General features: G+C 60.9%; 3 protein-coding genes across 7 annotated transcripts; 1 reads left to right on the plus strand and 2 right to left on the minus strand.

Annotated features, from left to right (window-relative positions):
* Positions 1-739: 739 nt before the first annotated feature.
* On the minus strand, positions 740-12,437 carry RND1 (Rho family GTPase 1). Of its 3 annotated transcripts, XM_075901992.2 has the most exons (7): positions 12,338-12,437; positions 5,837-5,976; positions 4,917-5,141; positions 4,328-4,415; positions 2,735-2,844; positions 1,777-1,911; positions 740-1,559 (listed from the first exon to the last, which is right to left on the minus strand). In XM_075901992.2, exons 2-7 carry the CDS (start codon positions 5,846-5,848, stop codon positions 1,314-1,316), a joined length of 816 nt encoding a protein of 271 aa, XP_075758107.1. In that variant the 5' UTR covers positions 5,849-5,976; positions 12,338-12,437; the 3' UTR covers positions 740-1,313. The 3 variants fall into 3 exon arrangements, with proteins under 3 accessions (XP_075758107.1, XP_075758108.1, XP_089630753.1); XM_075901993.2 differs by lacking the exon at positions 5,837-5,976 and having other exon boundaries at positions 12,338-12,401; XM_089774627.1 differs by lacking the exon at positions 12,338-12,437 and having other exon boundaries at positions 5,837-6,743.
* DRC2 (dynein regulatory complex subunit 2) lies at positions 10,521-17,688 on the plus strand. Of its 2 annotated transcripts, none has more exons than XM_075901990.2 (9): positions 10,521-10,654; positions 13,657-13,795; positions 14,679-14,846; positions 15,087-15,256; positions 15,479-15,617; positions 15,898-16,095; positions 16,214-16,432; positions 16,777-16,929; positions 17,216-17,688. In XM_075901990.2, exons 1-9 carry the CDS (start codon positions 10,635-10,637, stop codon positions 17,513-17,515), a joined length of 1,506 nt encoding a protein of 501 aa, XP_075758105.2. In that variant the 5' UTR covers positions 10,521-10,634; the 3' UTR covers positions 17,516-17,688. The 2 variants fall into 2 exon arrangements, with proteins under 2 accessions (XP_075758105.2, XP_075758106.2); XM_075901991.2 differs by lacking the exon at positions 10,521-10,654 and adding an exon at positions 12,366-12,515.
* Positions 17,689-18,416: 728 nt separating this feature from the next.
* Positions 18,417-24,943, minus strand: FKBP11 (FKBP prolyl isomerase 11). Of its 2 annotated transcripts, none has more exons than XM_075901995.2 (6): positions 24,812-24,943; positions 23,623-23,688; positions 22,030-22,117; positions 20,879-20,912; positions 19,945-20,015; positions 18,417-18,651 (listed from the first exon to the last, which is right to left on the minus strand). In XM_075901995.2, the coding sequence occupies exons 1-6, from the start codon at positions 24,833-24,835 to the stop codon at positions 18,434-18,436; spliced, it is 501 nt and encodes a 166-aa protein (XP_075758110.1). In that variant the 5' UTR covers positions 24,836-24,943; the 3' UTR covers positions 18,417-18,433. The 2 variants fall into 2 exon arrangements, with proteins under 2 accessions (XP_075758110.1, XP_075758109.1); XM_075901994.2 differs by lacking the exon at positions 24,812-24,943 and adding an exon at positions 23,886-24,132.
* Between the last annotated feature and the right edge of the window lie 1,444 nt (positions 24,944-26,387).

Here is a 26,387-nt window from a genome sequence, read left to right on the forward strand (position 1 = left end):
TTATACTGTGATCACATCCCCTTGCCTCTCTCTGCACCCTAGCAGAGTTGAGCTCCACCAGTCTCAGGAGAGAGCCCTGCTGTCCTGGCAGGGACTGGCCCAGGGACCACCATGCAGGTAAGAGGGCAAAGGGCAGCAACTGTTTCACTACAGCCAGAAATAGGCTCTATCTATTGAAATTCATCCCAGCCCTCACCAGCCCCTTCCCCTGGGCAGAGCATGAAGCAGGGGGTCTGTGTGCAGCCATAACTAAGCTCCTGTCCTTCCTCAAAGCCAAGTCCCCTCTTGTTTCTGCCACACGGGGGTGCTGCACCCAACACAGAGCACCAGGAATCTGGCCCTGCCTCCGCTGGCCAGACTTTGCCCTAAGACTCACACTGCTAGGACAGTGACTCACTTGCTCCAGGGCTGAGTGGCCCACCGGACGCTCACTCAACCAGACAGAGACAGGAGCTGGCGTCACCTCCACACCCACAGTAGCCCTGCTGGAGGTGATGTGGCTGAAGGGAGGGGCAAGAGCCCTGTGGATACCCACAGCTAGGACCAGTGGTTAGCAGGAGTCCTGGCTCCCAGGCTTGTTCCCAGCTTGGTCAGTCTGCACATAGCTGGGGCAAGTCCCTGCCCACAGGCGCCTTAGTGACCCTGTCGGGGAAGACGGTTGGCACTGCAGTGGTGGAAGGGGGAAGGTGTTTTGACAGACACAGGAGGCGCCCTTGCCGCTGACGGCTGAGCCAGTGTATTTTCCATAATAAATAAGCTTTTTAATAACACTGAACACTGACGAGTTGCCCCCCCAAAGTCTATAAACCAGTTGCCTCCTGCCCCCCCAGAGGCAAAGGTGGAGCCGCCCCCGCGCGGGAAGCGGGTAACGTGAGCCTAGAAGCAGCCGGCTCCAGAGACAGGCAGCAGATGAAGGGGATGCGTCACAGCCAGACACCGAGTGGGCATTCAAAGAAATGGATGGATTTCCCCCCCCCCCGCTCCAAGGGGGGGGGGGCACGTGTCAAGAGCAGCTGCTTGCCAAGGTCCTTCTGCATCGAGACGCCCCGGGGCGCTCATCACCCGACTCTCTCTTCCTCGGAGAACGCGTGCTGAGTCAGCGTGGGAAGCACTGGGATGGTGAAGGGCCAATCCTGGGGCTGCTTAGGCCAGTCGGGAACTAGAGGCCTCTCTGCAGGCTGAGGTGTCACCGCCCCATCTGGCCTGGGCCACCAGGCAGCCCCCCACCCCTCCCCCATAGCATCGGCTCGAGAACATCCAGAGGCCAGAGTTGGGGTTTGGTCTGTCTGTCCCTGCCCCGGGGCCAGGCCCCTTCACATGATGGAGCAGCTTTTAGCCTTCTCCTTCTTGAAGGTGGAAGACAGGAGTTCGGAGCGGCTGGACAGGTGCAGGAGTCTCTTGGAGAGGCTGCGCCCGGGACTCTTGGGAGCCGGGGGGCCGGCCTTGCTCAGGCAGATGGCAGATGCTGTCCGGAAGATGCTGTGCACACTCTTCTCCGATGTGAAGGCGGAGCACTCCAGGTAGCTCTCTGCTCCCAGCTGCTTGGCCACAGCACAGCCCTGTAAGCCAGCCAAGGAAAGAGCCATCAGACAGAGCTTGGAAGCTGCTGGCCAGGTAGGTTTGGGGCTGTGGCACTAAGCCAAGCTTCTGGTGCAGAGCTCCAGCCATGCTGGAACCAGAAAGCCAGCCCCTCTGGGTTGGGATCTGAACTGGAGCCTGGGCACCCCCCTTTTAGGAGCAGTCCTGGCCGATGGGGGACGAGCTGAGCCCACTCACCTGCTCATAGGAGACGGGCGCCTGCTTTTGGTGGGACAGCTCCATTAGGGTGCTCAAGTCAGTCCGCAGATCTGTCTTGCAGCCAATCAGCAGGACCCGGGTGCTGGGACAATAGTCCAGAATTTCTGTCTTCCACTGCATGGAGAAACCCCAAGTGAATCAGGCCCTGGAGCTGGAGTCACCAGGCTTAAATCCCCTGGCCTGACTCAGCTGCAGCCCACAGGACTATCAGCAGCCCAGCCCTTGCACTATCTCTGGGTCACAGCCACAGGAAGGGCGTGGGCCCCACAGCGCTACCCTGGTGACAACATAGCTCAGCCCAGTCAGGAACCTCACCCCACAACTGGATCCTGCAGCGAGCACCCCAGTCCAAGCCACCTCCCCCCAGGACTAGCTGAGAGTGGCTTGTGGGCGGGTCGTTCTGGGCAGTGACCCCAGGTCTGAGCCCTGGCAAAGAAGGTTAAAGAAACATTCCCCTCCCAACCCCATGTTTGAACCCCAGGGTCACCCCCATCTCCGGGAAGAAACAGCTGGTGCCCACGGGAGCAGCACAGGCAGCGACGGGGGTGCTACTCTCAGGCAGTGGGGCAGATGAAGCTCCCCCCCGTGTTTAAGCCAAGCAGAGAGTCTTGGGAGAAGGAAATTTAGGGGTCACCCCCAGGGTTTAGCCTCCAGCTATAGAACGGCTCTGGGGGCACAGGAGTGTTTGGCTCCCCATGAGAGGGGCTTGGCCTTCCCAGTATGAAATACCTCACCCCTGCGGTCAGACCCCTGGGGAAGGCCTGCTGGATGCGAGTGCGGAGAGCTGGGGGGCAGGGCCCTTAGAACACCCCAGGGTTGCCACCAGCTCTTGTCACTGCTGGCTGGAAGCACACCACCTCATCTCTGTCTGGGGCCAGCTGCCCCAGGGCCCCCTGCTCCACATGAGTGCTCAGATGTGCCATGGGCCCCCCCTCACCTTCTTCAGGGCACTGTCCATGGTCTCAGGGCGGCCCACATCAAAGCAGAGCAGGACGGCATCAGAGTCGCTGTAGCAGAGAGGACGCACATTGTCGTAGTACGGGGACCCTGCGAGAAGGGGGCAGGCCACAGGTGAGCCCCATGAACCAGGGGAGCTGCTGGAAATCAAGGCTCCGCCAGCACCCATGTCCGGTGGGGAAGCAGGATCCTCGCAGGCAGGGGGCACTGCTTGGGGGCCCAGGTTAAGCATCCTCAGCCCCCACATGTGGTGCTGACTGACCCCCACTGGGTACAGCTGCACAGCCAGGGCCCTGCAGCTCCCCGTCCTCCCACTCCCTGCATCCCCGGCCCCTCTGCTACGAGCATCCAGGAGCCATTTATATAACCAGCTGCCTCCCCCCAGAGGAGAGCAGCCAGGGAGCTGGGGGCAGCGGAATGCAGGCAGCAGGGGTGGGGGGAGAGGTCTGGCACAGGTGCTCCCCCACCCTGCGGGCACTGGGGGAGGGAAAGCCCAGGTGCCCTCCCCCACCCCCGGAAGCAACATCCCCGGGTTTTGCAGCCCAGACGCTCTGTGCTCAGAATAGCAAACAGCCGCGCTCCCTGCGCCAGCGCATCGCCATAGCAACAAGGGGGAGCCAAGCGAGACTGGGACCCCCTTCTGGAGGGGGGACACTGCAGCGGCGAGGGAGGGGGCTGCACCCCTGCTGCAGGGGCTCCCTGATGTGACCTCCCTGCTGCTAGAGACAGCCAAGGCTTCCCCCACCCCCACAGCCTCCAGCCCCCTTTGTCCTCGGGGAGTGTGTGTGTGTGGGGGGGGGACAAATCTGCTAAAACAATCAGGAGCCTCCTGCCCGGGGATTTCCAGTGAGCCCCCCCGGCCCCTTTCCACAGCACAGCCGCAGCAAAGCGCTGCAGAGGGGAGCAGCACGCCCTGTCCTCCCAGCTGTTTGCCTCTGCCTGGGCACTGGGACTTGGGGGGGGGGGGGGGGACAGGCTGCAGGGAGCCTGCTGGTCCCAGGGGGTGCAGGCAGATCGGAGCAGTCTGGAGATGCAGCACCTCTGCCAGTATCAGAGATGCCCCCTGCAGGGCCCTGTTCCCTGGGGTGACAAGCTGCCCCCCCCCCCACCAAACAGGGCTGCTATTGTTTCCTTGGCTGCATTTGGTGGGGTCAGTGGGAGCGGGCTCATGTCCCTTCCTCCCCCCTGCCGGGAGCCAAGCCCCCAGTGCTCAGAGACGCCAGGGAAAGCCTATCCCCATGGGGGGGGGGGGGGGGGGGGAGTAAGATGCTACGGGCAGGGGGGCTTCCCAAGGTAAAGCCAAGTCTGACCCTGCAATGGTAGCCCCCCCACCCCACTGAAAGAATTAAGGGGGGGGGCTCATGCCTTGAACTGGCCACCCCCTTAAAGAGCTCCCTCTTCAATTCTTCACACGCTTCCCTGCAGTGGGCAGTCCCCACCCTGCACCGGGAGCTCCCCCACACCCCTAGACAGAACCCAACACGTTCCAAGCTGGGAGGGGCAGAGGGGATGTGCAAAGAACCCCCCACCCCCATTACCTCTCCAGCTCCCGCCCACCTGGGGGGCTCCTTACCCGAGGTGTCCCACAGGCTCAGCTCCACGCGTTGCTCCTCTGTCTCCAGGCAGGCAGTGTAGTTTTCGAAGACCGTGGGCACATAGGTCTGTGATGGAGAGCGGGCACCTGTCACCACCCAGGCCCCAGAGCCCCCAGCCTGAGGGGAGGATGCTGCCATCCTAGGTGCTCAGGGGGTTGTTGGGACCTGCCCAGCAATCTTGCACTAGCCCAGCTGCCAGCCAGAGCCAGGCACGCTCCGCTGGACAGTGCGGAATGTGTGCGGGGAGGGGAGCCATATTCACACCCCCCACTGGCCTCCCCTGCAGAGGAGCAGCCATTTGCCACATTGCTACAGGGAGCCACCGGCAGAGCTGGCTCAGGCACAAAGACCCCTGCCAGGAAGGATGCCAGCCCCAGAGCCCACACTGAGTGTCAGAGGTTTCCAGGGGACCCCCAAGAAATCAGTGCCCACAAGTCCATGCTCAGCACTCTGGAAGGGGCCAGAAAGAGGCTCAGAGAGGCATGCCAGGAATGCTCACCCAGCAGATCGGGGGCCTATAGGGACCAGTCCTGGGTAGCCCAAGGCCAGATGCCCCCAGGCACTCACCTCAGGGTAGCAGTCTTTCGCCAGCACCTGTAACATGGCAGTTTTCCCGCACTGCACATCCCCCACCAGGACTAGCTTACACCTGGCCACAGCTGGCTGAGGACTCCTCCTTTCCCGCATGATGAGGAGGGCGTGAAGTGGGGTGGGGGTCCTGGCTTCTCTCCAGCCCAGCGCAGGAGACTCTGCAGCTCCAACCAAGTCACCACACTCCACTCCACTGAAGCCCTGCAGGAATGAGGAGGAGGGACAAGCGCTGCCCCTATATAGAACTTAACAGCCAATCACAGTCAGAAATGGGTCTCTCCTTAACCAATCGGCCAGGCAGGGCTCTTGCCTGGTAGCCAATGGCAGAGGTCCTGAGTCACTGAATCCCCGATAACGACACTCCCCTGCTTCCTTTTCTCTGCTGGGATCCGCTCAGGCGTGGGTCGCAGGGCAGAGCCTGTGCCCGCCGTTGAACTGGTGGGGAGGTTTTTTAGCTGATTTAATTACCAGCCAATTAACAGGCCTACAAGGATTTCTGCCCCCGCCCCCAGCAGTGATGCAGGAAAACAGTTCCAATGAAATGAGGGAGATTCCCTCCTTTCGGCTGGCCTGGCCGCCTGCTGGCTGGAAATTCTCAGATTGCAGGTCGTGCTGAGTGGTAGTAAGGGGCCGTGACTCAGCACATGGGGGCAGGCACCTCGACACCCCTCAGATTGCAGGCACCAAACCCCAGGTGCCCAGCACCTCCCTGGGTTTTAGCTTCTGGCATCAGCCGACCGATGTTTGCATAGCCATTGATTTTCAGAGTCCCACAAGAGAGAAATCAAAGAGGCAAAGTCTCTCCGATTCCATGCCAGGGACACAGCCCCCTGCACGGGGTGTCCCTAGGCTCTGACTGCCAGCAGCTGCGACTGGATGGATCGCTGGGTAATTACCGTTGGGTTCATTCCGTCTGAAGCAATTGGCGCCAGTCAGGAGACAGGACACTGAGCTAGAGGGACCACTGGCCTGACCCAGTCTGGCTGTTCTTGTGCCCTCTGGAGCTGGATGGTCTATCCGCAGGTGTCTTACCAACCTGAGTAAACAGATGTGTCTACTGATGATCCCGAATTTTAAAAATTGAGAGGTGCCCTTTAGTGACATCCAGGCAGGCACTTGAGAGGGTACAGAAGGTAGATTGGGGGCTGCAGAGGACTAGGGTAGCAGAGAGGGAGAACATGAGGGTGAAAACATGAGGACTTGGGGAGAAAGTGTGGAAAACAGGGGTGGGGGGCATGGCTGTAAGGAACAGATGGGGGCCAAGGCGGAGGGAGGGAGCTGGCGAGGGGCAGGAGGAAATGGGGCAGTGATTAGGAGAGAGAGAACTCTGCTTGGCCTCTCAACCCCACAGTCCGGTCTCCAGCCCAACTTTGCCATCTGGCCTGCACATAGTCCAGACAGCCTGGGAGCCACGGTTTGATAAGATCCAGCCCTGACTCAGAATAAAGTCACTTGCCCTTGAGAGCCAACTACCTCCGGGGTGGGACACAGCCGATCACCACAAACCGCCATGCACAGAGGCCACTTGAGAACCGTTGTCCCTCGGTCTTTGTCTCGCCGTATGTGGGTTGCACACCCCGCCGGGGAGCACAGGCTGGTCAAGCTTTCGAACCCGCGGTTTCTACTGGATGGTTGTATTTGAATTGTGTGAAATACTTTTTAAACGTCACGTGCTGGGGAGGAGCTGGCAGCGTAGGCAGGGCCCATTTGGTGTCTGTGGTGCTGTGATGCTTTCCCGGGGCAGCCCTGGGCTGCAGGCCGTCCCTTCGGGACAGGTTCATTTCCCTCCCTGAACTGGAATAAGCTATGGTTTTACCCCAGTGGAACTGCATCTGCATGGGGGGAGGGGAGGATGAGCTTTCCAGCCCGTTATAGGGTGTGTTGCTGTCTCCCGGTGATCCTTCTGTGCACCACAAACTCACCAGCTCCCTTCCCATGGGCTGCCCAACAGCGAGGGGCGTCTGTCCAGCTGGCTGGGTTGTTAGAAGTGCCTGACAGCCCCTGAACTGGCTAAAGTTTAACATGGCGATGGCAACACCGCTCCCTGGGTGAATGGCCTGACCTCTTGGGCACTAGGGTAGCCAGGGGCACGCTTCTTCATTCAGCGTCTGGGCTCTCTCGGGCATTGCTTAGAATTCCCCCACCCGCTGTTCATCCCTCTGCCTTTGCCTCAGCTGGCCACCCCAGAGCCCTATCCAGGGAACAGCTGGCGGGCAGGAGAACCCCAGCCAACTCCCTTCTGCCCTCACGCCCCCCACTCCTGAGACACCCCAGAATGCCCTCTGCACCCAGGCTAGGGCTATTTGGAGAGGACGGCCTGCGTTGGAATTTCCCCTTTGGGAAGGGGCCCCTGCTGGGAGTTGGGCTCAGGCTGTCTGGACCCAACCTCTCACTGAGCTGCAGAAGCTCCCAGCTCGCTCTCCATCCCCCAAACCTGGCCATGCCCCTCCCAGCTTCCCTCTGGCACGGAGCGCTGGGCACCTCTGTGCCTGGGCGGTGGGTCCCCTGCACTGTGTGCTGGTATTTCCTTGGGAACCTTTCAGCCTGTCCTGTGACCCTCAGTGTCAGCCTGCCCATGGGCAGGGCCAGCTCTGCGGACTCACGCCAGGGCAGGGCTATTCAACGGAGCCCAGAGAGAGGCAGGGGAAGAATAAAGAACATAAGAACGGCCGTGCTGGGTCAGACCAAAGATCCTTCTAGCCCAGTATCCTGTCTACCGACAGTGGCCAGCACCAGGTGCCCCAGAGAGGGTGGACCGAAGACAATAATCAAGCGATTTGTCTCCTGCCATCTCTCTCCAGCCTCTGACAAACAGAGGCCAAGGACACCATTTTATCCCCTGGCTAATAGCCTTTTATGGACCTAACCTCCATGAAATTATCTAGCTTTTCTTTAAACTCTGTTATAGTCCTAGCCTTCACAACCTCCTGGGGCAAGGAGTTCCACAGGTTGACTACATGCTGTGTAAAGAAGAATCAGAGATCTGGGCCCCACCCTGTCTCTGCAGTATCCGGGGGGTGGGGAGCAACTCAGGGAAAGGATCTCATTGTTGGGTGCCCACAAGGTGCAGGAGCCAGCCCCTCTCTGCCACCTCAGAGGTCCCACACAGCAGGGAGGCCTGGATGTCCTGGAGAATTTGCGGCAGGGATCTGGGCTTTCCCCACAGGCGCTGCTCCAAATCCTCCAGTAGTCAGTCCTCTGCCCTTTCTGCCCCAGCCTCCTAGGCTCACATCCCAGTGCCAGCTGAGGTCACAGCGGACTCTGCTCTGATAACAACCCCCCTCAGGACCGCCACAAACACATGACATGAGTCAGTGTCTGAGACAGAGTGTGTGAGTGTGGGGGGGAAGGTCTGTGAGCCAGGACTCCTGGGTTCTACTTGCAGTGTTGGAAGGAGAGCTGGGCCTAGCAGTTGGCTGGGGCGTGAGGAGTCAGGATTTCTGGGTTCCATTCCCAGCCCTGGTAGGGTGGCATTTGATTAAAGGAGACAACAGGACTGCTGGATTCTGGTCCCAGCAGTGGGAGGGAAGTGCTGTCTAGTGGTTAGAGTGGAGGCTTGGGAGTCAGGACTCCTGGAATGTAGTGATCACAGGTCAATCACATTGCAGCCATCTCTGTGCCTCCGTTTCCCCATCAGACTACTGATGGCTGGGTAAGTGCTTTTGAGATACTCAAAAAGGCTGACTGGGGCTGAAGCCAGAGAATCAGCCCCAAGGTTGGGAACAAGAAGTATCTCTGACCCTTTAGACAGGACTATGTAGCACTTTAAAGACTAACAAGAAGGTTTATTAGGTGATGAACTTCCGTGGGCCAGACCCACTTCCTCAGATCAAGAATCCTTGATCTGAGGAAGTGGGTCTGGCCCATGAAAGCTCATCACCTAATAAACCATCTTGTTAGTCTTTAAAGTGCTGCATAGTCCTGTATTTTGATTCAGCTAGACCAGACTAATAAGGCTGCATCTCTATCACTATTCTGACTCTTTAGAACCTCTGGTCTGGTAGCACTTTATAGTCTAACGAAACATGTTGATGGTATCACGAGCTTTCGTGGGCACAGCCCGCTTCTGCAGATGAAGAAGAAGAAGCGAGCTGTGTCCACGAAAGCTCATGATACCACCTACATGTTTCGTTAGTCTATAAAGTGCTACCAGACCATTTGTTGGTTTTTTCTGTAACAAACTAACGTGGCTACACCCTGAAGCTCCTTTAGGACCTGGCAGGGCGTAAGTGGGCTCTTGCTGCTTCCATGCTGTTTTGTGGCAGGCTGGATGAGGAAGCACTTTCCAATCCCAGGTTCCGCCTGGCTTCTGGGAAGGGAGTCTGGGACTTTCCCACAGCACTAGAGGGGAGGGAGGTACCTGGAACTTGCCTGGTACTCTCCAGCCTGATTAGTAAACAGCGCCGCTGCTACTCACCCATGCAAATTCCTCAGCAGCTAATCTAGTGGGCAGCTAGGGCCGAGCAGTTCTGTCAGGGGCTGGCAGGTTGGCTGCTTTTGTTCAGAACAGATCTGACCCCCCCCCCCCCCCCCCGGTCTTTCCCTAAAAGAAAAACTAAAAAAACAACACTTCTTCAGAGGAGTGGAATGTTGTGCCCATGAAAGCTCATGATGCCATCTACAATACGTGTTTTGTTAGTCTTTAAAGTGCTACTAGACTATTTGTTGTTTTTAAAGTTTTTCCTGTTACAGACTAACTCGGCTGCCCCTCTGAAGCTTTTCCCTAGGGGGTCCCTCCTAGGCCACAATGATCCTGCTCTAGACACTGGAACTGCAGGCCTGGAACACGTCAGGGGCTGGCTGGTTCTAGCACCCAGTGTATGGTGCGATAATACCCACACAGCACCTCCTGCTGGGAGAGACCAGGGCTGGAGTAGCCAGGAGGACTTGTTACTTTAGGGCTGCTCCTCAGTCATGGGAGAACACCTCCTGGTTTGCTGTAATGTATCCTATGAGAGCTGGACCATGCACTCTGGTTTGTTATTGTGGAGTGGCTAGCTCCCGAGCCTCCCTTTTCCTTAGATCTAGCCTTGCTGTGCTGTAATTCCATGCTGCATAGCAGCTCAGGGTGGTGCGCCCACAACTGGGGGGCAGCATTGCCCCTGCTGCCCATCTGCTCAGTCACATAGGGCAGCAGGAAGGATGAGGGCTGAGGAGGCGTCTGTGAAGACTTCCAAGTCATCTGTGTCCAGTAGTTTGGGCAGGAGCCCAGCAGCTGCTGTAGACCCAGTCTCCCCCAGCAGGAGGTGCTGGTGCCCTGGGCCAAGCTGGCCCCTGGTCAGCTACAGGCTGGCACCCCAGGAGGGATGGGGATAAAGCAGCCTGTGCCACGTTCCTCAAATGCCCCCTCTCCCCTTCCCCCACACCTGCCCATGAGGCTGGGGTAATCCCAACAGCCTCTAGGAGTGAGGCTGACTGGTGGCAAGTAACCAGGGTGGGAAAAGGAGGAAGAGGCATGAGTGGGCCATGCAGCTGGGGGAGGGGGACTGGGGGAAGTCCAGAGGTTGCACCAGACGGCTCAGAAATTCCAGGACTGCTGCTTCCTGAGAACGTCTTTCCCGTCAGGAGGAAATGCTGATGTACTGGAGAGCGAGCCCTCGTCATACACCAGCCAGGGTGGGGGGAGAGCTCAAGCTCCGGGCTCCTGTGCTCTGGAGAGTCTAATGGGGAGACGGGATCCTGCCCTAGACACCGATGTGGGATCCAAGCACCAGGTCAGTTCTTGATTCCAACCTTTCCGGCCCAGATCCAGTAACGGACTGAATTGGACCTGTCCCAAATGGGGGGAGGCAGATGGGGGAGGGAATACAATGATGCAGGGAGGGAGAGGATTTGGCCTCTCTTCATATAATTAAGTCCATGTCGGTTACCATGACAACAGTGCTGCAAAAACACCCCACATTAAAACAATAACAGGGGAGTAACCCCAACTCCCAGACTTGGTTCCTAGCGCTTTGAAGGCAGCCGCTGGCATTAATCACATTAAGCCCTGGTCTCAAACCCACCTGCTTCCCTCTTTGGGCTTCCTGGCTCTCAGTTGCAAGACATCCTGGGGCCCTGACTCTTCCCACCCCAAGCCTATGAGCCCCCCCACCTTGGCTCCATTCTGCATGGGCATAGCGCTCTCTACTGGCTGCAAAGTGCCTGCAATGCCAAAGTGGGCACTTGACTTGGGACAGGGGAGTGGAGCCGAGAGCAGCAGCATGGGAGTGTGGGGCAATGGAACTTAGCAAAGAGCCACCTCTAGGGAGTGAGAGTCGCTTATCCCTCTTCAGCTTGGGGGCAGGACTGGGTATGAGCAGCATCCTCTGTCCATCCCCAGCACCTTCCACCTCGGGGCCTCCACATTGGGACTGAACCTCACCCGCCCCAGGGGGTTGGTCAGATGAGGAAAGTGAAGCACAGAGGGGGATGTGCATCCCCCCAAGTTCACATCCTGAGTCAACAGTGGAGCGTTGAATAGAACCCAGAAGGAGTGGATCCCGGCACTGATTCACTAGCCTAGGCTCCTGCCCACCAGAATGTCCTGGAATTGGCCACTACTGATCTTTGTAGATCCTTAACCTCTGCTGGTGTCTCCCCTGGCCCGGAGCCCTCTGTGCCCATGGTCAAGCTGGCAGTACCCCAGCACTGGGCTGGGTCCAGCAACAGCTGGTGCTGACACCCCAAAGTGGGGTACCAGGGCCCCCAGTGTCCCCCATGGAAACAGGCTCCACCTATAAAGGGGAATAGAGAGGCATGATCCCAAGGGAGAGGCAGGTGGAGGGGTACAGGGAAGTGTCCAGCTCTGTGCATCCAGGGGAGGGCAGGATGGCAGGTGCACAGAAGCCTGCAGATGGGAGAGGGGCCTGGAGGCAGTGGGCCAGGCTGTGTATGTAAGGGGTCAGGGCAAGGAGGTGTTTCCTTGGACAACCTCCCCAACCCCTTCCTCCCACTGACCCCTCCCCCTGCTCTCCCTCCTCCCACTGACCCCTCCGTCTGCTCCCCCTCCTGTAACCCCCTCCTCCCACTGACCCCTCCCCCTGCTCTCCCTCCTGTAACCCCCTCCTCCCACTGACCCCTCCCTCTGCTCCCCCTCCTGTAACCCCCTCCTCCCACTGACCCCTCCCCCTGCTCTCCCTCCTCTAACCCCCTCCTCCCACTGACCCCTCCCTCTGCTCTCCCTCCTCCCACTGACCCCTCCCTCTGCTCTCCCTCCTCTAACCCCCTCCTCCCACTGACCCCTCCCTCTGCTCTCCCTCCTCTAACCCCCTCCTCCCACTGACCCCTCCCTCTGCTCTCCCTCCTCTAACCCCCTCCTCCCACTGACCCCTCCCTCTGCTCTCCCTCCTCTAACCCCCTCCCCCCACTGACCCCTCCCCGTCTATCCCCCCTTCTCCCACTGACCCCGCCCCTACCTGCCCGCAGTCTCCGGGCGCGGCGGGTCCTCCAGACCCAGGGGCCGCTCACTTCCCCTCGCCCCGGAGCCTCCCTCTTTGTCACAGCGGCCGCTCGTTAGCGCCCGCAGCGCAACGGAAGCGGCTGTTGCTAGGAGACAGAGGGACGCGACGTGCTGCGCTGGGGGAGGAGCGAGAGGTACGCGGGGGGGGTTGAGGAGTGGGGGGAAAATCCATGGGAAACAGCGTGGGGGGGGGGCACCATGGGAGGAGGGGCCCTGGGGGGAGATATGGGGGGGCACCATGGGAGGAGGGGCCCTGGGGGGAGAGATGGGGGGCACCATGGGAGGAGGGGCCCTGGGGGGAGGGATCCGGGGGCACCATGGGAGGAGGGGCCCTGGGGGGAGGGATGGGGGGGCACCATGGGAGGAGGGGCCCTGGGGGGAGGGATGGGGGGGCACCATGGGAGGAGGGGCCCTGGGGGGAAGGATGGGGGGGCACCATGGGAGGAGGGGCCCTGGGGGGAAGGATGGGGGGGCACCATGGGAGGAGGGGCCCTGGGGGGAAGGATGGGGGGGCACCATGGGAGGAGGGGCCCTGGGGGGAAGGATGGGGGGGCACCATGGGAGGAGGGGCCCTAGGGGGAAGGATGGGGGGGCACCATGGGAGGAGGGGCCCTGGGGGGAGGGATGGGGGGCACCATGGGAGGAGGGGCCCTGGGGGGAAGGATGGGGGGGCACCATGGGAGGAGGGGCCCTGGGGGGAGGGATGGGGGGGCACCATGGGAGGAGGGGCCCTGGGGGGAGGGATGGGGGGGCACCATGGGAGGAGGGGCCCTGGGGGGAGGGATTCGGGGGGTATCATGAGAGGAGGGGCCCTGGGGGGAGGGATGGGGGGGCACCATGGGAGGAGGGGCCCTGGGGGGAGGGATGGGGGGGCACCATGGGAGGAGGGGCCCTGGGGGGAGGGATGGGGGGCACCATGGGAGGAGGGGCCCTAGGGGGAGGGATGGGGGGCACCATGGGAGGAGGGGCCCTGGGGGGAAGGATGGGGGGCACCATGGGAGGAGGGGCCCTGTGGGGAGGGATGGGGGGCACCATGGGAGGAGGGGCCCTAGGGGGAGGGATCGGGGGGCACCATGGGAGGAGGGGCCCTGGGGGGAGGGATTCGGGGGGTATCATGGGAGGAGGGGCCCTGGGGGGAGGGATCCGGGGGGCACCATGGGAGGAGGGGCCTGTGGCGGAAGGGGCCCTGGGGTGGGATTCCATGTGTTAGGGAGGTATCCCATGCAGGGTGGGGGTGTGCATCTCGGGGCAGCATCTCACCAGGCTCCCCCCCAGCCCAGCCGCCATGCCGAAGAAGGGGCGCAAGGCGACTGCCCTGAGCGAGGAGGAGCAGTTGCTGCTGATGCAGCAGAAGATGCTGGCGGAGGAGGAGCTGAGCAAGAAGAAGGAGGACATGCTCACCCAGTTCCTGAAGGCAAGGCCCAGGGTGCAGGCAGGGTGGGGGCCGGGGTCTGGCTGCTCATCCCATCCCAGTTTAGCACCATCTGCAAATTTCCCCTGGAACCTGGAGTGGGAGTAGGAAACTGATGGGGGAGGGAGTCAACTTTTTGACAAAAAATCTAAACCAATGGTGGGCAACCTGCAGCCCATTGGGGTTCTGTGTATGGCACATGAGTCATTTTGCTTACTGTTGTCCATGTGCAGAGTTGCTAGATTCTGCTGGTTTCTACCAGCATTTTTTTGTTTGTTTTTGTTTTCCTACCGGCATTACTAAAGGGACACACACATAAAGCAAAGGCATATGAAATGAGGCGCAAGCTGATTGCACACCACATTGACCTGAGAGCTGTGCGCTCCCTCTGCATCCAGTCACAGTTCTGCTACAGTGCAATCAGCCCAGCCCACAAATGCCAGGTACACAAGTGCAGTTAGCAAAACTACGCTATCCTGGGAGACCATCTTGGTTACAACATTCTTGTGGCCCACCGAGATGAAGGAGGGCCACTTGTGCAGCCCACTCACTAGTATAGGTTGCCCATCGCTGATCTAAACCCTACAATTTTGCTTCTGAAATGTATCTCGTGTGCCCAAGGCATGTGTCATTCTGGTGTCTCGTTCTTCCCTGTGAGCCAGGCTCCCTACAGACTGCACCTCATGCACCATGCTCTCCCATCTTAAGGGTGTGTTAAGTATCCCTGTCAGTTCTGTGTCTTGCTGCTGAGCTGGAAGATCGCTGAGTCTCTGGAGCCTGTGCACTGCTTTGGGGCATAGAGGCTCCGATCTAGCCAGTTAAATCCCATTAGGTTGTTGGGATGTGCTTCTAGCCAACCAATGTAAGCTTGTGACCCACCCGGCAGGACAAGCTGGCCAAGGAGGAGCATAACAGCACCCTCAACATGCATAAAATCAACCTGCAGTGGCGCACCGTGCTGCGGGAAGTCAAGGCCAAAGAACTGCGCAAAGACATTGAGATCCTGAGCCAGACCTTTGAGCGGGTGGTGGACTGCAAGGACAGTGTCATCCGGGTAAGCAGCAGGGATCCTGGGTGAGTGAGCTGGGAGGGGTATGTAGCTCTGTGTGCCCCTGAACCGGACCAAAAGAATGGCTAGCAATGCCCCCAGGAGGACCTGCTGCCAGAGGGCAAACCAAGTGACTAAGTTGAAGGGTACCACACGCCTTGTAGCCCTTACTGCCACTGAGTGCACTGGGGTAACAGCTCCGGGGCAGGTGCTGCAGCACTTGACCATTCTCTGTCTTCTGTCCAGTCACTGGCCAGGGACCTATCAGAGGCAGAGGCACAGTATACTCATGCTTTGTGCAGCCACCTGCACAACATCGACCAGTTGCTGCAGTTGCAGTACTGTCGCCTGAAGTACCTGGATGAGGATTACACCACCGAGCTGGAGACCCTGAAGAAGGAATTTGAGACAGAAAGGTACAGCAGAGGACACGGGCAGGCAGCTGATGAACACAGGGATGGGGAGGCAGCTGGACGAGGTCCCAGGGCCATGAGCCCTCATCCCTGGTTTCACGACTCTTGTGTAGAGCCCCATTGTGGAGCAGCTCCCCAGAGCTTTCTGGGTTGCCGTCAGTTCCCCTCCCTTCCCCATTGCGTGCCATGCTGGCTAAGGCCTGGGCTCAACTATTGCTTCCCCAGGAGGATGATCATTGAGCACCACGACAAAGAGAGCCGCTATATGCAGGATGTGCTGTTGGCCCTGGAGCAGAACTTCAGTGAGAGTGAGTACGAGGCCAAGCTGGACTTCCAGAGCACCAGGGATGATGTCAAGAACAAGGTATGGGCTGAGGCGGTTTCATGTCAGCCTGGGGTAAGGGAGGGACTTGGTGACACCAGCCAGCTTTCTTCTGCTTCTTCCTCTTCCCCACACTCCTATATGCGCAAGGCTTGCTAAGGCAAAGGTATGGGCAAGAATCCATCTCTACTACCAGGCCCTCACCTCTGCTGGCTTAGTGGGCTGCTGCTTGGGTTCCTGCCCTGGAGTGTTGTTTGGTGGGCTCTGCAGGCATGGCTGGTGGCTCAGGGTGGGTGAGGGGCTAACATGTCTCCCCTCTCAGAACCTGGAGGAGAAGCACTATCTGCGTATGCAGCTGGAGGGCACAGTGGAGGAGTTGTGGAAGCGGTTCCAGCAGGCACTGAAGAACTACACTGAGGCGACGGAGGACCGGAAGATCGCATTTGAGGCCCTCAAGCTGAAGGATGAAAAGAGCTCCAAGGAGATTGAGATGCAGATGAAGAAGCTGCAGAAAATTCAGGTCAGTGAGGCTGTCCCGCCCAGGCCCTGGAAGCAGGGAACTGGCTCTCTTGGAGGTCATGGGGTTCCCTATGTGCAGAGCTCCTCACTGACTGCACCAGGTGCTATTTCCCTGCCAGGACTCCATTGCCGTCGTGAAGGGCAAGATCACAGCGCACATGCGGGAGGCCGAGGAGCAGAACCGGCATGTGCGTGAGGAGAAGGAGGTCGTGCTCAAGCAGCTACAGAAGCTCAAGAGCCAGATGAATCAGGCCAGGGCCAAAGCTAGGAGCAACCTGGCCAAGCTCACCATGGACAGCGGCACTGCCCTGAAGACACTAAGGGGCATCATAGAAAAGGTAAAGGCCAGACTCCCCTAACCCTGAAGGAGAGGCCTCTGCCCTGCCCACAGGGACCCTGCTCTCCCCGGCCCTGCCAAATGCAGCTCACAGCTGCCTGTCTGGTACAGACAGAAACAGGTCTGTACCAGACAAGTCCCCGGGTGCCATATGGCCTGGCTGGTGGGAGACTCACTTCCCCCCAACCCTCCTGGTCCTAGGGAGACAATTCTGCTGCCTGCTCCCTCCCCTGCATTGTCGAGACAATCCAGAAGCCCCCAGGAAAAGTACCCCCTCCGGTGTCCAAAGGACACAGCCATTCTCTATTGCACGCTGAGCTGTCCCCAACCTTGCTTGCCACGCAGGCAGAGTTCATCCTGAGGCTGGCCGAGATGTGTCGGAAGCTAGAGACGGAGGAGGAGAAGGTGCTACCATTCTACGCCTCCTTGCTGAGCAGGGAGGAGCAGGAACAGGTGGAGCAAGTCTCCCTGGAGAAGCCTGAGGAGCCACTGGCCCAAGTAAGGGGTGAAAGCGTTTGGCCTAGCCCTAGACTCCTCCCTATCAGGGCACTGGAAGTAGGGCAGGAGCCCAGATGCAACTGGGTACATGCCTCCCCCAGCAAGAGGAAGGCAGGGGTGGCGGGGGACAGGCTGGCACAGCTGGTGCCATGACAGGCAGCTGGCGAGATTGCGAGCCACGTGCCCTTTAGTGGAGCAGACAAGCAGCACAAGATGGGGTGCATGAGGGGAGTCTTCCCCGAGCAGTGCTGCCACCCTCAGGTCCCTCTGTCCTTTCCACATGTAGCTGATGCAGCACTACCTGGGCCTGGAGCACTTCTGGCAGAGGTACAACAAGGTGAAGCTGGAGCAGCTGTCTCTGGAGCGTGAGAAGGCGGCGCTGGGCCAGGAGAACCAGAGGCTGCGCCTGTTGCTCAAGCAGTACCTGGACGGGATCTCGGTGAGCGACGAGGTGCTCAGCCAGCTCAACCCCCTGCTGATCCTCCACCGCAAGCCCCAGGCGCCTGGGCCCGCCGGGAAAGCCGCCTGCAAACGGCCCCTTTACAACATCACTGAGGCCGCCCACGAGGTGTCGCACATTCTGTGAGCCAGCCCGGGGCATGCTGGGAAGAGCACTCTGCGAGCTGCAGCAGCTCCTGCCTGGCACCTGCAGCTGGGAGTCAGGCCCACGGAGCGGCGAGCGCTTCCCCGGAGGGGCTGGCACACTCGCTGGGGAAACGCCTCGGCCATGGGAAGCTGCCATTAAAGGGCTGAACCGATTGCAGTGGCTGATGGGTGTGAGGCCTACGGCAGCGCCGGCTGCACCCCAGGGGACTGGCCCCTGAAGTGTACATCTCCAGTCTGAGCCAGGGATGACTCCTCCTCCGCTCTCGGGGGTGGAGCTGAGCCCACTGGCCTGGTCTGGGAATAGCCTGGTGGAATCAGACTCCAGAGCGGTTCCCAACCTTTTCCAGATGGGGACCCATTTTGACAATTCAGGAAGACTTGGTGACCCAGGGCAATTCAACACCAGGGGGAGGAGGGGAGACAGAGCCACCTGGGGAGACACTTGGCGACCCTTTCGAAATGTAATGGCGACCCACAGGTTGGGAAACCCTGGCTGCTTCCGCCAGCATTAAACCCAGCCCAGCCTCCCTTCTGCCAGCTGCAGAGAAAGGGGATGTGAGGGGTGGGTGCAGGGATCTCTTCTCCCGCCACCCAGGCAGGCCTGATTCCAGGCCCAGAGGCAGTGAGGGGCTGCCCTGGGCCACACAGAGGGCCTGTAAGTGTAGGGGAGCTGAGGGCATCATCCAAGCAGCCTGGTTGGCGCAGCTCTGCAGGCCAGGTCCTGCCAAGCAGCTGAGTGAGCGAGATGCCTTCGCTCATCCTACCCTGTCTAAGCCCTGGGAGCTGGCTTCGCCCCCGCATTGACCTGCAGGGTTCAAGCCCATCTTGCTGCCTTGGCCCCTCCTCCACAGGCGCCTGACAAGCAGCCACAGAGCAGGTGCTGACGCTGGGGAGAGATTTATTTCTTTTTGGCCTTGTTTCTCTTCTCCTCCTTGAGCCTCTTCTTGCTCCCCGGGGGGGTGCTGGCCTTGTGGTAGAGGTGGTAGCCAATCAGGCCCAGCAGGCCTGGGACCAGCACGAGGCAGAGCAGGGGCAGCACGTCGTTCGTCAGCTTCTGCCAGTGGCTGGCGCGGGAGAGGCCGACCAGCTCCACGTCAAACTGCAGCACGGCGTCAGCTGGGGAGAGAGGGCACGTGCCTGAGTTCAGCTCCCCACACACAAGGCAGGGGCAGGAGTGGTTCTGGCACAGCTGACACAGGACCAGTACTGCTCCGGTCCCCCGAGCAGGCCATCCCCAGGCTGCCACGCCCAGAGCAAATGAGGTGGCTGCAGCTCTTGCAGCCTCTCCAGGCAGGCCAAGGACTAAAGGGGCTACCGAGCCCAAGCTCCCTCCCTCCTTGGGCCATGGCGGACACAACATCCGGGTGTCTGGCAACCTGGCACCAGGGAGCAGAGTCTGTGACAGGAGTTGGTGAGTAACCAGAGGGCTGGGAGGTGGCGAGGGACACACCTAACAGTAGCCTAGCCAGGGCCGGATTAAGCGGGGGGGCTAGCTGGGCAGCTGCCCAGGGCACCAACCTATGGGGGGCGCCTGATGGCAGCTGTAAGGGGTACCGCACGCCCGGCTCACAGCGCCCCTTAGAGCTACAATCAGGCACCACACACCTGGGGCCGGGGGCCACGCAATGCCCCTTAGAGCTGCCATCAGGCGCCGCACACCTGGAGCTGGGGGCTGCACAGCGCCCCTTAGAGCTGCAATCAGGCGCCGCACACCTGGAGCTGGGGGCTGCACAGCGCCCCTTAGAGCTGCAATCAGGCGCCGCACACCTGGAGCTGGGGGCTGCACAGCGCCCCTTAGAGCTGCAATCAGGCGCCACACACCTGGAGCTGGGGGCTGCACAGCGCCCCTTAGAGCTGCAATCAGGCGCCGCACACCTGGAGCTGGGGGCTGCGCAGCGCCCCTTAGAGCTGCAATCAGGCGCCGCACACCTGGAGCTGGGGGCTGCGCAGCGCCCCTTAGAGCTGCAATCAGGCGCCGCACACCTGGAGCTGGGGGCTGCGCAGCGCCCCTTAGAGCTGCAATCAGGTGCCACGCACCTGGGGCTGCGCAGCACCCCTTAGAGCTGCAATCTGGCACCGCACACCTGGAGCTGGGGGCTGCACAGCACCCCTTAGAGCTGCAATCAGGTGCCACGCGCCTGGGGTCGGGGGCTGCACAGCGCCCCTTAGAGCTGCAATCCGGCGTTGTGCACCCGATTGCAGCTGTAAGATGCACAGCGCGCCAGGGGGCGGGGCCACGCATGCATCCCGTGCCCACTGCCCAGGGCGCAGGAATGGCTTGAGCCAGCCCTGAGCCTAGCCCTGGGGTGGGGACATGAGGGCTTGGCTCTGCAACTCAGGCAGACTAAGGAACAATCCTGTGGCTGGCCTGGATGGGCAGGTGTGGAGGTGGCAGCGAGGGGCGGTTACCTGGGACAGCTGGTGGGGATCCTCGTTTGCCATAGGCCAGGTGAGGTGGGATGATCACCCTCCGCTTCTCCCTGCCAGGCAGAGAGAGAGAGAGGGGCACATCAGAGGGGCCTTGGCCCATAGCGCTGCCATTCGCACGCAGCATCCCCTGCCCAAGACACTCCATCTACCAGAGAGGTGCGACCACTGCAGGGGCAGATCACAACATCTCTTCAACAGCCACACAGCACAAGTCCATCGCAGTTCAGGGCACCAAGTACCTATTGCCACCTCAAACCAAAATTGTACGTGGGCAGCAGGAGACTGATAGAGCTGGGCTGTGGGCAGGATGCTGGGGGTACCAGCCCGTGTCCCAGGAGAAGAGCCTGGAGGTGTTAAATAACCAGAACACGTTAAGGCCTCCTCTCCAAGGCAGCATGGCCAGCGGCAGTGGTTGGAACACTGGCTCAGTGACTGAGAGCAGCCTCCGGTGCACTCCCCCTCCACTCCTGGACCCGATCCAGCCATGGGAGGTCTAACATCAGAGCTGTGTACTCATCTCCAAGAGCTTGCAGGCCCGTGGCTACCTCCCATCATGAAAGGAGCTCCTTGCCCTGCCCCCAGCGGGCAGCCCAGGCCAGAGGGCAGGCAGGGAGCCCTTCCTGTGCCTGGAGATGAGCACACACTGCGACCCAGGCCCTGCTTCCTTGAGGGAAAATGCAGTCACAGCAAAGAGCTGGCTCCCGTCCTAAGCTCTGACCTGATTTGAATTGCCTGTGTGTGTCCAGCCCCCCTGCCCACTCTGCTGATCCACGATACACTAGCCCCATAGTGGGAGTGGGGGGGTGGGGGATCCCCCTCTTGTCTATTGCTTTGGCTAAGAGTGACTGAGCCAGGATGCCTTTCCCCAGCCACACCACCACTGCTCTTGCTAACAAGCCAGGGCATCACTTACCCAACGCACATGTCTAGCAAGCTTTGCTCCAAGCCTGGGAGGAGGGAAAAACCACAGAAGAAGAGACACAGATCAGGGGGATTCTCAGAAAGGTTTGTCGCCCTCCTGGGTGACGGGGCCACTTTGAGATCACTCATCTTCCCAGCCCTGGTCCCAGCAGGCCTCTTTTCTGAGCCTGTGGCCCTGCTGAGCTCTGTCAGACTCGTGGCACCGCAGGAGGATGAGCAATAGTGTGGGCTGGCAGGCCAGGGAACTGGGAGCCAGAAACCTCTCAAACCTGAGCCTGAGCTAAGCCAGGGAATTCCTAATACTCCCCCCTCCCAGATGGTCCCATTCCCCACCCAGGCTCTACTGAATGTCTACAAGGGGTGGGGTTGGGAGCAGTGTTCCCTTTAAGCTGAGAGCATGGGCAGCCACCCAGCTGAGATTCAAATGCCATCCAGCTGATTAGCAGAGCACCCATTGCATGTTTCTACTGGTGGTGCACCACTGCACATGTGATAGTGCACATAACAAAAGTTATCCCACACAGATTGAACCATTAGAGGGGACACTGGTTGGAAGGGCAGATTCTGTCACACAAATACCAGGGCAAGGGTATGTGGCTCCTTCACAGCCCCTCATTGCATGGTTGCCGACAGGACAAGCCAGGGAACGTGTCAGCGGGTTCCAGAGAATAGCCAGTTTGTATCAGTGCAGGGGGCTTGTTGGACAGCTGAGCGTTCCAGCAGGTGCCAACAGAGACCAGCTGGAAGAGACTCCTGCACATCCACTGCACTTAGGAGGCCAATTACAACTGTAGGCCCCACCTGAGAACAAGGGTTCCCATCATGCCAGATGTTGCACTGGCCCCAACACTGCGGGGGGGGGGGGGTCCCCCATCATGTCATGCGCTGCACTGGCCCCAACAGAGCAGGGGGGTCAGTCATGCTAGGCGCTGCACTGGTACAAAGGGAGAAACCGCCTGTGCCCCAGGATCTCCTGCTCTGCAGACATGGCAAAGGGTAGAAGAAAGGCACGGCCCCTCGCAGGTGGGGATAAGGACCTGAGACAAGGGCACGCATTCAGTCAATGGCAAAGACAGAACCTCAGCCCAGATGTGTGGAGGCCCAGCCCAGCCTCCCTCCGTACTAGAGACAAGGAGAACGTACCAGGGATCACTTGTTTTTTACCCAGCTCCACCTGCAGGGGGTCCCGCGAGAGCGAGGTGTCGATGATCCGGCCATCCTCCAGGTTGCCCTGCCGGGAGACATTGACGCGTGGGTAACCTCCAAGAACCCCACCATGGGACCTGCTGCCAGGCCAGGGCTACTCCAGCTGGGCCAGGACCTTGGTCAAGATCCTGGGACAGACACGCAGAGGGCATCACCCTGGACAGGGCGATTGGTGAGGGATAATGGGGGGCACCAGCTGTGATGGCGCGTTGGGGGTCCCCCGTCTCCTGCACCCCGGAAATGGCATGAACAGACTTCACCAGCCAGTAGAATGGAGGTGGTTTATTGTTCCTCCAGCACAGCGCAGCACAGATGTAATCTGGTTACAGGAACTGGGGCTAAGAGGCCTCAGTGCCCCCTTGAGATAGGGGGGTCCCAGCCCCCTCCCCAGCTCCTTCTTCCCTGCCTTCCAGCCAGGAACTCACTAACCCTCTTCCAGCCCTGCCCCCAGCCCCCCCCTTCCTTTGTTCCTCTCCATGGGGGGTGACTGGCCATACTCGTTTGCATAGTGACTCATCCTGTTTTGCTGGACCCAGGGCAGCCAGTGGGGGTTACCCCAGACCAGCAGCATAGAAACCAGCCAGGTACCCCCACTACGTCACACCAGCCATGTGACCCCCCCCCCCAGCCCAGGGAACAGCTGGGACAACCCCCCTCCACCCCAAGTCCTGCCCATTCCCCCAGCTGATGCAGCCTGGGGGCGTAGCCAGGCCAGGGGTCTAGCAGTGCAAGAGAGGGGCACTGGCAGCACTGGAACCAGTGGCAGGGGAAGCTGAGCCATGTGGCCCCAGCTCACTCCGCACCCCTGGCCATGTTGTGCCTGGGACTGTGCAGCTCTGCTTCCTTCGCCACTGCCGGTGAGTGCAGGGGCAGGGACCCCGGTTGTGGGCACCAGCCCTCCCCACGCCCTCTGGGCTCCCTAGGCCTCCGCAAGGGACAGCTGGGCCGTAGCAGTGGCAGTGAGGCGAATGGGCGGAGCTGGGCGCAGAAACGGGAAGGAAGGCGCCTGTTCGGCAAAGGCTTAGAGGCTGCCTGGAAGGGGCACAGCTGCAGCCCCCGACACAGGGACGCTGGCGCGCCCCACGTCCAGACACAGCAGCGTTCCTGCCCCCCCCCCGACACAGGGACGCTGGCGCGCCCCACGTCCAGACACAGCAGCGTTCCTGCCCCCCCCCCCCCCCCCCGACACAGGGACGCTGGCGCGCCCCACGTCCAGACACAGCAGCGTTCCTGCCCCCCCCCCCCCGACACAGGGACGCTAGCGCGCCCCACGTCCAGACACAGCAGCGTTCCTGCCCCCCCCCCCCCCGACACAGGGACGCTAGCGCGCCCCACGTCCAGACACAGCAGCGTCCCGACACGGGGGCGCTGCTGTCCCACCCCCACGGCTTGCAGGAGCGGCCCCGTCACATCCTCGGCCCGCAGACCCCTCCCCGACCGACCGGGCGGGCCAGGCGGCGGCAGGGCCCGTCGGGCAGCCCGGGAGGAAGGAGCCGCCCGTGCTGACGTGTTCCCGCCCCACCCCCTCACCGTGTAGTGGATCTGCAGCGTGTCCCCCAGCGCCGAGCGCTCCGCGCAGTCCTCGGGGGGCGGCACCTGCAAGGCGAGGGGGTCACAGATCGGGCTCTCCCGCGGTCCCCTCCCGCCCCGCATCCCGGGCTCCAGCCCCCCCTCTGCCCTCCACCCCCAGTGGACAAGCCCAGCGCCTCCTTCCCTCAATAGCCCCCCAGCTGAGAACAGGTCCGCCCGGCGCCTCCCCCCGCACCCGGGTCCGGAGCGCCCCGCTCCCTCACCAGGGTCTCCAGCTGCAGCGCGGGGGGCGGGCTGTCCCCGTCGCTCTCCCCCCTCGCCCCGTACCCCAGCAGCAAGAGGAGGAGGAGGGGGGCGGCCGGGAGCCGAGGCAGCATGGTCAGTACGGCGGTGCCTGACCAAAGAGTGTGTGTGTGGGGGGGGGGCGCCGCCTCTTCCCGCCCTATTCCCCCTCCCCGGGCGGTACTAGCACCGCCTGGTGCCTTCCCACGCCGTCATTTCCCCCTCCCGCGGCAGCTCCGCCCCGGCCGGGCACAGGGGACACGTGCCAGTTGTGGCTGCCCCCCCCACCCCCCCTCAGCACTAACACTGACGTGGAAAGTCAACACACCCGCTAGCCCCGCCCTCTGTCCGCCCCACATCTTGTCCAGCCGCTGGCTGGGGGCCCCAAGGGCAGGACGGCTCAGGAGCCCTAGGGCGGGGCGGGGCCAGGCAGCAAGACGAGTTCAGGGTGTGGGGGGCTGGTCTGGCTCCAAACGGGTCACTGGTGGGGTGGGGGAGAGGAGCTATGAGCGTGGAGGGGGAGAGTCCAGACGCAGTCACCTAATGTGCATGCGCAGCACCCAGTTCCTGGGAGGCGGCTGCACCCCGTTTGTGAAGGAGTTTGGGGGTTGGGCACAGGCCTCAGGTTCCCAGACAAACTCCAGGGGGAGAAAGCCCCAAGCGTCCCCTATGCCTGTCCCTAACTCCAGGGGCAGCCGGGGCTTCAGCCCTTTCAAGCTGTGCGAAGCTGGCTGGGCTGTCACAGACCCCTCCCTCCCCGCCCCCCAGATAAGCACCCAGCAGCAAAGCCCCTCTGCGCAGCTGGCTGAAGGGAGCCAAGCTGGGGGTGCTGCAGTGTCTTCTAACAGGGGCAGGGCGTACCCAGGCCTTCTGCCAAAACCACCAGGCTGATGTAAATCATTCTTACCCCCTTACCCCTATGGGGCCACATCCCCAGCGGGTGTAAATCAGTCCTAGAGTTACTCCAGCTTGCTGGTGAAGGTGGTTCCGGGGGCTCCTCTAGGGCAGAACAGAGACGGGGAGCTGGGGGTGAGGGTGTGACTAGGTCCCCCTTTCCTCCTCCCCTTGGGCAGCTCCTCCTACATTTGTCCTTTGCCCAGATGCAAACAGCTACACAAGGTGCAAAGCATGTTCCAGCCTATTCAGCACCCCACTGTCCCCTCACTCCCCTGCTCCAAGCAGTGGGGCCTTCCCCACATCACTGGCACAGACTAACAGCACCAGGGTCACGGCAGGATGCTAGTGGGTGGCAGGAGGGTTCAGTGGTTAGTGAATAGGTGAGGCTTACAGGTTATGGGAAATCACTAGGGCAGGGGTCTCCAACCTTTTTAAGCACAAGATCCCTTTTTGAATTTAAGTGGAATCCAGGATCTACCTCAGACCCAAACACCCTGGCCCCGCCTCCTTCGTGCCCCTTCTCCAAGGCCCCGCCCCTGCTCACCCCAAACACCCTGGCCCCGCCTCCTTCGTGCCCCTTCTCCAAGGCCCCGCCCCTGCTCACCCCAAACACCCTGGCCCCGCCTCCTTCGTGCCCCTTCTCCAAGGCCCCGCCCCTGCTCACCCCAAACACCCTGGCCCCGCCTCCTTCGTGCCCCTTCTCCAAGGCCCCGCCCCTGCTCACTCCGTCCTCCCTCCCCCATTCTCCGTCCCTTTCACCAGCCAGGGTTCGGGCACAGGCTCTGGTCTTGGGCCAAGGGATCTGGAGCGCGAGAGGGGCTCTGAGCTAAGCCTGGGCAGGGAGTTGTGGTGCAGGAGGGGGTTCATGACTGGGGCAGGGGTTCGGCGCTGGATCCAGGTGGACACTGCTTACCTCAGGTGGCTCCTGGGTGGTGGTGCAGTGGGGCTAAGGCAGGCCTGGCCCTGCACCACTCTCAAAAGCAGCCAGCAAACTCCCACCATCCCAAGCCCTGTTGTCCCCCCCCCCCCCCCGCTCCCTTCTGTGGAGATAGAATATATGGTGGGAGAGGGGGCACCCTGACATCAGCGTCCCCTCCTCTTCCTTCCCTGGCCTGCACCACAGGCAGGAGGCTCCCGGGGAAGGACAGCTCCAAGGCAAAGGGCAGGAGGTTTGCATCGGTGGGGGGAGAGGCAGCTGCTCTACTGGTTGGTGACCACTGCACTAGGGGCTGGAGCAGCCCCCTGCTGCAGGCACAGACCTACTCCAGCCCTGCGGGACTCACCTTGGGCCCAGGGTGCTCCAGTCTGGCTGGAGCAAGCCCCATCTGCAGCTGAGGGGCAGCTCCAGACCAGTCAGGGTGGAGTGCCTCCCGGACTGAGCCCCCCCCCATTTAATCAGTTAAGTGGTTAAAGTTAACATTTAACCAGTTAACCAATTAAATGGGATTTTACATCCTTAGTTCCTGTTCAGTTGCTGAACTGCACTAACTCCACCTTTGGCTCACGGCCTCCAGAAAGGCCAGGGGACAGGAAACCAACCCCCTGCTTTCTGGGGGAGAAGATGCTGCATTGATCATGCCTTACAT

This window comes from Pelodiscus sinensis, chromosome 31 (genome assembly GCF_052426305.1).
Source record: "Pelodiscus sinensis isolate ZL-2025 chromosome 31, ASM5242630v1, whole genome shotgun sequence".
NCBI classification, from domain to species: Eukaryota; Metazoa; Chordata; order Testudines; family Trionychidae; genus Pelodiscus; species Pelodiscus sinensis.